This window comes from Phodopus roborovskii, unplaced genomic scaffold, assembly GCF_943737965.1.
Source record: "Phodopus roborovskii unplaced genomic scaffold, PHOROB, whole genome shotgun sequence".
NCBI classification, from domain to species: domain Eukaryota; kingdom Metazoa; phylum Chordata; class Mammalia; order Rodentia; family Cricetidae; genus Phodopus; species Phodopus roborovskii.
Window position 1 is genome coordinate 1280346 of NW_026125444.1, and position 9808 is coordinate 1290153.

The following is a 9808-nucleotide window of genomic DNA, read 5'->3' on the forward strand; positions in this document are numbered from 1 at the left end:
GTAACTCGGTCACAAAAAGACAAATGTGGTATGTACTCACTCATATATGGAAATTAGACATAGAGCAAAGAATAATCAGCTTACAATCCACACCACTGGGAAAGCTAGGAAACAAGGACTGTAAGAGAGACATATGGTCACCAGGAAAGACGGAAAGGGGCAAGATCTCCCAAACAAATTGAGAGCATGGAGTGAGGGGAAAAGGGAGTTAGGAGGAAGAGGAGGGCATGATAGACAGAAAGATTGAGTTAGGGACAGAGGACAGCAAGAAAAGAGATACCATAATAGAGGGAGCCATTATAGGTTTTAAGAGAAGTTTGGTATTAGGAAAATATCCAGAGATCTACAAGAATGACCCCAACTAACAATCGAAGCAATAATGGGAGGGGCTATCATAAATGCCCTTCCCCGATAATGAGAGTGATGAAGAATACCTTATATGCCATCTTAGAGCTTCATCTAGTAGCTGATGGAAACAGAAGCAGACACCCACAGCTAAACATTGAGCCAAACACCTGGAATCAGTTACAGAGGGAGGAGTGATGAGTAAAGGGGTCAGGACCAGGCTGGAGAAATCCAAAAACTGCTGACCTGAACAAGGGGGAGCTCATGGACCCCAGTCTGATAGCTGGGAAACCAACATTATACCGACCCAGGTCCCCTGAAGGTGGGTCTCAGTTAGGAGGCCTGGGAAGTATCCCTGGTGCACAAAAGGACTTTAGGAGCACATTCCCTATGAAGGGATACTCCCTTAACCTAGAGGCAGGAGGGAGGGCCTAGGCCCTACTCCAAATGTCTTGATAGATTTTGATGATCCCTCCTGGAAGGCCTCACCCTCCCTTGGGAGCAGAAAAAGATGGGACGGGGGTTCTTGGCAGGCATGGGGGGGTACGAGAGGGTGGGGGAACTGGGACTGACATGTAAAACAAGCGTGTTTCAAAGTTAAATAAAAATTTGTCAAAAATAAATAGATCAGAATATATCACTACATACGTACGAACCTTGAGACTGAGGCAGCATTCACAGGGCCTTCACCTGTCTGCACCAGGTCCCTGCACGTGTATGTAATGATTTCCAGTTTAGTATTTTTATGCAATTCCTGAATGCAAACGAGTAGGTCCCTTACTCTTGGGCTCTTTAGTTTGTTGTAGTATCTACCCCACCCACACCTGTTGTACAGACCACACCCATTGGGGCATAAGGACAGGGATGGGCAATACTGATGGAATCTAAGTCTGGGTCCTGACCCGGATCTTCTCTTATGGGTTGGAGATGAGAGGATCGGAGGACTTCCTGGGAACAGGAACACACAGAGGTCATCTGTTTCTTGTGTAAGTGAATTTTCCCCAAATAAATATTAATCAACCTGTATTGTATCCCAGAACCGTATTACCTGCTTTAGTTTGTCTTGTCCAGCTTTGATGTGATACTTTTTAACATATTTTATTGTTATGTTTAAAGATAACTAATAAAAACCCAACTTAGGACAAAGGTCAACAACTGAATTGTAGTTTATACCTGCTGGGAGAGGGAAAAATCACTTTTCTCCAGTGGAATAACACTGGGTAGATCAATCAGTCCAGAGCAGGCCTAATGGTCAGCAGTGTTGACCAACATGTAATGGATTCCACAGTTTGTTCATTTAACAAAGGTTTGAATATTCTTAATATCCCTTTGCTTAATTACCATACACCCTTATTAAAGCAGTATAGAATTATTTTCAAATACATATATATTAAAGAGATTCTTTAAATTCTAGTATTTTATTCCCTCTATCCTAGCCATAAAGATCCACATGGATTTCCAGCATTAATTAATGACACACAAACCAAGTTTCAGAGATTTATTCATCAGTGTAACATACTCCAAAAAACTGACATGATTTCATGCATTCAGAGGAGTACTTCCTGATTAAGTGGAAAATTGTGCGGATGGCTTCTGAAAGACCTTCATTACAAGCAGCTTTATGACGAAATCCATGGTTTAGAAGTCAGGGCCTTCTTTCTTCAGTTTGCTGTAGTCCACATTCACTGAGTAGAACTTGGGGGGGAAAAATTGTATTTTAGATTACCAAAGACAGACATGGCATAAAAGTTTTAAAATCTGTTTGTTCAACTTTTTCAAGTAAGAACTCAGAAAAGGAAATATTAAGACTAGTAGTATAAACTAAATTCATACAAAAAAATACATTATCTGAAATTATAGAACAATGGTTTTGTTGAATTAATTAAAGCATCTGATCTGGGGTTTCAAAAGCCCACACCAGGCCCATTCTTTCTTTGCTTGTAGATCAGGATATAGCTCCCAGATACATTCTCCAGGATGATGACTGCTTGCCACCATGTTCAATGCCAAAATAATAATGGACTAAGCCTCTGCAAGCAAGCCCCCAATTAAATGCCCTCTTTCATATGAATTGCTTTGGCCAAAGGGAATCTTCACAGTGACTATGACAGTCACTGACTGACTATGAGGGTTTCATGGCTGGCATCTAGCTCAAAGGCATGGCAGGAGCTCATAGGCTTCAGATTTGTTCCTTTCCACCATGAAAAAATATACAAACAAATGCTTCAAAAATCTGTTCCCAAAGAGATGTCTTCAAACCCATTTACTTCAAACATACTTCTTTACTGTATGAGGGAGGGTCTCACACAGCCTTGGTGGCCTTTGTGGTATATCAGGTAAATAAGGGTGCTGGGGACCACACATAGCACTTTGTACATATTAGGCAAGCACCTTATCAGCTGAGACTCATCCCCAGCCCCTTTTTTTTTTTTTAATAAAGGAAAACCTCCAACCTGTAAAGCATATTGTTATGTCATCCTTAGGAATATACACATAAACCTAGGGTTTCTTTCTTGAACAGAAAATTTTATGTAAACCAGCAATTTTCTTTGCTTTGACGGTCTTGTTAAGAATCAATTTGCCTAGACAACACAAGTTTGATACTAGCCTCTAACATGATTGCATGAGGATATTTTCAGATGGATATATAGGTTTAACATATATTAAGAAAACAAACATCTAATAGATGCCAACAATGTCTTCTGTTTATTTTAGTCATCACCATCTTTTGCATTCTTACTGCTTTATAAAAATCTAACCAAGGATCAAGTTATGTTACTTCAAACTGACTAAACTAAAAGATTGTAAAGATAATTTAATGGCTGATAGAATGTACTGCTTATCTAAAGACTCAGAGTCCAGCACCCATGCGGGGTGGCTCAGAAACAACCTTGGTAACTCCAGCTTATCAGGCACCTACACATGTAATTCCAAGTTATAAAAATAAATACTTAAAAACAATGCCATAGCCAGGTGTGTTGGCGCACACCTTTAAACCTAGCATTTATGAGACAGGCAGGTGGATATCAAAATTAACCTTGTCTATATATCATGTTCCAAGATCGCCAGGGTGGTGATGCCTGCCATTAATTTCAGCATTCTGGAGGCAAAGAGGCAGAGAGGTATATGTGAATTCAAGGCCAGCTGGGTCAACACAGCCAGGGCAGGCAGGACTATGTAGAGAGACCTTATTCAACAATCCCCCACCCCTCAAATCGAACAGGCTTGATATATTTGCTTTGTACTTAATCTCCTTGGAAGGAATTTTAAAATCTGCTTTACCTTTTTCCCTTCCATGCCTCTGCTGTTTTTCTCAATTTAACAGTGCTCACTTGAAAAGCACCCTAGATTGCTATATCTGATCCTAGCTTCCGAGCATTTTTCATTGACGTACTGCTGGGCTGCTAATCCTTAAATCCCATCTTTCTCTAAGCTCTTATTGCTTTATGAGCTTTTTCTTTAAAGAACCAATAACCTCCTTTTATGAACAGAATATTCATGTCCTCCTAAAATTTATGGTGAAATCCTAGCCTCCAATGGGATAATGATAATTTAGACAATGAGAATTTGGAAGGTAATTATTAGGTCACGAAGACAACGCCTTCACAACTAGACTGCTTTCTTTATAACAAAAAAAAAACAGAGTGGAGTGTCCCCCTCTTTTTCTACTGAGAATGTTTCCAGTAAGAGGATCTTCAGCAGGGACAGAACTGACTGGTACCTTGGCCTCACACTTCCTAGCTCCACAATAGTAACACATTTCTGCTGCCTAACCTTCCCTAACTATGGTATTTTTCATCATAACCACCCCAAATCTTAGCATCTTAACACGAACATCAGGGTCTTAATGCAGCAACATTCCATTTCCAGTTATCATTGCCTCACATCAGCCCTTGGCATCATATTCCAAGGCACTGGTAACTGGCACAACTGTTGAAATCATCTGGTACATTTTGTGAAATACATACGCAGAATACTCCAATATGCTCTGGTCAAACAACCAAATTCTTGTTCTTTGTTCTCTTTTTAATGTTTCTTATATGCAGATACATTCCCCCCCCCCCAGAATAAATGGTACTTAAATTCCTAATACAAAATAATGAATAAGAATGCCTGTTTATTGTTTCTTGAGCAAAATGTTAAAAAGACATACCAGGTGGCTAGTGAGTTTCTAGTTCTATCTTTAAAGGGACAGCAGCTTGAGTATTTAAAAGCCAAATTATAGTTGGATTAAGCAGAAATCTTAAAGTGAGAGTATTTAAAAGCCAAATTACAGTTAGATTAAGCAGAAATCTTAAAGTGAGTAAAGAATAATCTTTAAAGTTGCTATAAATAGTAGTAAGAACACCCATCTCTACCACAGACACTTTCCCCAAGTCTTGGTCAAACATGGCTCAGTGTGTCTCTTATTGAGTGCTAGGGCAAAAAGCTAAGTACAGAGAAACATCAGATGTAACAGAAAACATAAGGGATAAATTGTATGGCATGAAAATTATACATGAATTCTTGACAATATAAGGGTATACATGCAAATATTACATCTAAGAAAGGATGTATTTGAGAAATCAATAAGCATGGTGTATGAACGCATTCTTTCTAAAGAGTAGCTACATAGATCACTCTTCTGGGAAGACGTTAAAGCTTACCTATGAGGCTCAGGACAAAATTTAATTTTCAACTGACTTTCATTTCTTCCTGATCCTCACCTAAAATATTTGAACTGTACCAAGAAGAAACAGACAACCAAACCACCCAAGAGCCCAAGTTGTCTTCAACGTTCATTATAATGGAATTTTACCTGCATATCCTGTTCTAAGAAAAACTACCACAAAGCCACGCATCTGTGGCAATATGCTTTCTAGCAAGGTTTAACAATTTTGCACCTTACCTTATATTGTTCATTGGGACCCAGTTTGTTCCAAGGCTCTGGATTATTTTTCTTGTCCCAGCTAAAATGAATAAAACATTAATTATATTAATTATAATAATAATACACTACTTAAGATGGTGCTTTTAAAATACGTCCTTAGAAGCTAGTATTTTGAATAGATTAAACATGTTTTTTAGTAGGTATAGTATGGTATTACTTTCATTATAGAACTAAACAGAAGTAGAATTCATAGTTAAGCAAGCATGCAACTTGTAAATATCATTGACCACAGCCTTTTGGGACATCTGTCTTCATCCCTGTCTTTAGATTCTGTTATCATTGGGGATTGTGTTATCATTGAGGTAATATATAAAAGTATAGAATGCCCATTCAATCATTTTCCAACTGCAAAAACAAAACAAAAAACGTTTATTGTGGAAAAGAAGGTATAAAACACCAACACAGGACAGGAATCATTGCCAGGCGTGGTGGCACACGCCCTTAATACCAGTACACAGGAGGTAGAGGCAGGCAGATCTGTGACTTCAAGGACAGCATGGTTTACACAGTGAGTTCTAGGACAGTCAGAGATACAAAGTAAATAACAAAAACAATAAACAAACCAACAAAACCATGATCCCAATCTTCAAAATGAAAGAGTATTAGTAACTCTACTTTACCAAAGGGAACTAAAACTCAGGGATATTAGATAAATTAACAAAGTAGGAAAAGTTCATGTCAGCAGCCTGGGGATTGACTGCATGGCTACAAAACTGTAGCTGCTTCTAACGTGCTACCTCTCCCAGAACTGTGGTCCCCAGGCCTGCTTCCTCAACCATTCAAGCTCTAAGCACGTATAGACTCACCTGACGTCTGGATTGAACAATGCTAGGCGCATCACATACAGCGCTGCTCCAGTTCCTCCCGCTCCAATAAATACGAAGAGAGGAATCAACTAGAACAAAGAATAGACAAAAAATAGTAGTCATCATCCCATACCTTCATGGTGTCCAAAATAAGGCTACTGGTTTATACATAGTAACTTCCAAGTCTGCTATTTCCATAACTTGTCCTAAAATTCACTAAAATGTGAATAAAGGTTGATCATAGAAGCAATGTTTCTTTTCAAGTGTATTCCAAAGGCATGATCTTTGCAAAAGACATTTGGATGATTTTGGTTTAAGAATTTCTGGCAGTGTGGCACACGCCTTTAATCCCAGCACAAAGTGAGTTCCAGGACAGGCAGGACTGTTTAAAAAAATTTAATCCTATCTGCCAGGTGATGGTGGTGCATGCTTTTAATCCCAGCTACTCAGGAGGAAGAGGCAGGCAGATCTCTGAATTCAAGGCCAGATTGGTCTACAAAGCAAGTTCCAGGTCATCCAAAGAGAAACTCTGTCTAAATAATAATAATAATAATAATCCTATCAAGTACATTCACTTCTGTAACGTTTGAACAGCATTCTCACTAAATTTCATTACTTCCCTGGAAGTAATGGGAAGTATTTCCTTGTAAGTACTTTTAAGGCTGGAAGGAGGGGAATCCCTATGAACTGCTAAAGAGTGGCGCCAAAAAGTTCTGTGAACAACATAACCTCTGTGAAATAAAGAGCATAATTAGCTGACAGAAATGTCTGTTACAAGCACTGGTTTTAGGAATGAACTCTGAAAACGGATTCCTTTTCATTTCGATGAGTATCTAGAAAACCAGGCTTAAAGCAAAAATTGATTTGTCTTGGGGGACTGTCATAGGGAGTTTTACAGAACGAAAGTGACATGTCAAGAACACTTAAGTAAATTTTGCAAATGTCAAGGATACCAAGATGAAGATACCTTATATTTCAAAAAGCTTGATGGTGCAATTCAGTGAATATAAAACCCTCAAAAGCCAACATAACAAACCCGATCTCTCTTGGGATTCTAACCCACTCACTGTACTTATCCACCCCTCTTTGGGCCAACCAATCTGTGAGCGTGACCAGTGTTCCAACAGTCAAAATGTCTAGCTTTCTCCTTGATGTCTGCCACCTTCTGCTTCAGGCAAAGCCCCGCAGTGGGTAAAGTCACAAATAAAAAAAAAAAAAAAAAAAGGCTTCGAGCAACCTGGTCAGCCTGGTTACACAGTGTAACCCCAGGGAACAGTGGAAAGAGAACGTTCCCAGGGGAGAGAGGCAGGTGCCCCGCAGCAGAGAAGCTACCCGGGAAAAGATACTGAACTTACGCTGGGATGCTTCTTGGCTTGCCCGATGATCTGACGAAGCATGTTTGCGGCAGAGGCCTACCTCGACGGAGACAGGAGAACTAGCGCAGGACACACACCAAGCAGCTTCTGCAACCTGGCAGAGCGGACGTCCAAAGTCACCCAGGACCTCCTACCTGAAGGACCCCTGGCTGGGAGGGCAGCCTGCAGCAGGAAAGCCCGGGTGCGGCTGTCCCCGGCACTGCCTGAACGGTTCAGCCCTTGCGCGCTCGTTCTAACCTGGCCCGACCTCTGCTTTCCATTGTGAAGCTCGGCATCCTTTAGTGCTTCGCGATGCATCTTCCTGGTGGGTGTATTTCGGCGTAGAAATCCCAACTTCTCGGCTGATGGGACAGGCACTTGTTAGGACGACACGCGCGTAGCTCGGGGTCAGCGGGCGGCCGTCTGGTAGTGTGCACTGCGGGCGCGGCTTCGCTAGCGGCGCCTCCCGGGCTGGGCGGCGCGTGGACGCGCTTGGGGGCGCGCGTGTCGAGCGCGCGCCGGGCCGCCCCGAGGTCCCCTAGGGAGCCGCGCGGCGCCTCTGCAGGCTAGGCGCTCAGCTCCCGCAGGGGGACAGGTCGTGTCTGCAGCCGCCCAGGTCAAGGGCTGCGGTTTAAGACTGCAGCTGTTTCCTGTCTGCCAGTGGCGCTTAGGGACAGAAGTTAAAAAAGAAAAAAGGAAAAACTAGTCGGTGACTTAAAGATGGCCTTCCGTTCCTTCAGTGTGAACGCTAGACTCCCAGGTCATGACACTCTTTTGAAGATTCGTCGCCCCAAGAACTTTTGCAACATGCCACCACCCCTTGTTGGTCCAGATATTGCATCTTCACGGGTCGTGTTCCTACACTTAAGAGTTTCTACCACCCCCACTTCAATTTTCATTTCTTTCTTTTCTAAATTTACTTTTACCCAAAAGGCCTCCTTGGGACTCTTTAATTCAGCGCTTGCGATCACAACCAGCAATTTGAACCCTTTCCAACTCCCTACATATATCAAATAATAAGACTAAAAAGAGGAGACGTCTTCACTGAAACTGAGAAACTGAAGTAGACATTAGCAACGTGGAAACGTCAAGAAATGTATGAGGAAGGAAATTCAAGTGAAGAAGGTTTGAAGCTCACAATTAATCTGTTACAGCTGGAGCTTAAGCAAACTAAGGGCCACGTGGGAGCTTCGAACACTATACACAGACTTTATGATCAGGATTTAGGAAGCTCACCGAGATGATTCTGTGGTTGAAAAGAATTCCTTTGGTTATGAAGAATAGAAGGGCCAAACGTGTGTGGGGGGGGGGGAATTATAAAGGGGCTGTTGCAAATTTAAGCTATCCTAAGAAAGGGAATATAATGATAGGGCCAAAAATCCAAGAGAAAAAATATGTAGCACCAACAAGACCTGATAGTTTGATGGATATGGGAGAGTGAGGAGAAAAGTTTAGAATACTATCAGAGCCAGGTGTGGTGGTGCACTCCCTTAATCCCACCACTTGGAAGGCAAGAGTCAGGTGAATCTCTGTGAGTTCAAGGCCTGCCTGATCTACAGAGTGAGTGCCAGGAGAGGCTCCAAAGCCACACAAAGAAACCCTGTCTCGAAAAACCAAAAGAGAAAATAAATGTAGAAGTTATTTTATTAATAGGAAATAAGCTGTGTGGCTGGCTAGAATAGCTTAATAGATAGAGCAAGAAAAGAACCAGAGAGCATCAAACTGAGAAACTGTGGCGTGAAATGCTTATTTGGATAAAACCACCAAGGAGGGAAACATGGATGGTGGTGAATGTTATGAATGTAAAGGCCAAGGCTGGCATGGTTTTCTTTACTTTTTTTTTTTTTTTTTTTTTTTTGTGATTAATTCAGAAAACTTTTGCTGAGTACCTACTCTATACCAGTTCCTATTGCTTTTGCCTCTGTTTTGTTTTGGTTGGACTCTGACTTTTGCCTTAGCCTTCCAAGAGCTGCCCTCACAGACATGTGCCTTCATGAACATTGATTAGCTGCTGCTGGGAATTCAGCATTGGAGAAAAAAAAAAAAAAAATTGGACCTAATAGCCCTACCATGGTGACTAAGAAAACAGGTAATGAACAGATAACTTTAGAGCTCTATGTGTGCCAATAAAATAGAGGAAGAGTGAAAAATGATGTGGGTAAGGTAGAGGGAAGGTTACTTTAACTAAAGTGGGGGAGGGAAGATCATTTTAAGGATATGAGTTGAAACCTAAATGAAAAGAAGAGGCAACCAGTTGAAGATCTAGGGAAGAACATTCTAGTTACATGAAATTGCCCAGAGATTATAAAAAACAAAAACAGGTGTGTGTGTGTGTGTGTGTGTGTGTGTGTGTGTGTGTGTGTGTGTGTAAC

The 9808-nt window shown here is 41.2% G+C and overlaps 1 protein-coding gene across 1 annotated transcript; it reads right to left on the minus strand.

The window, feature by feature from the left end:
• Positions 1 to 1828: 1828 nt before the first annotated feature.
• On the minus strand, positions 1829 to 7609 carry Ndufa4 (NDUFA4 mitochondrial complex associated). The gene is made up of 4 exons (XM_051175687.1): positions 7437 to 7609; positions 6082 to 6170; positions 5234 to 5294; positions 1829 to 2040 (listed from the first exon to the last, which is right to left on the minus strand). The coding sequence occupies exons 1-4, from the start codon at positions 7476 to 7478 to the stop codon at positions 1984 to 1986; spliced, it is 249 nt and encodes an 82-aa protein (XP_051031644.1). The 5' UTR covers positions 7479 to 7609; the 3' UTR covers positions 1829 to 1983.
• Between the last annotated feature and the right edge of the window lie 2199 nt (positions 7610 to 9808).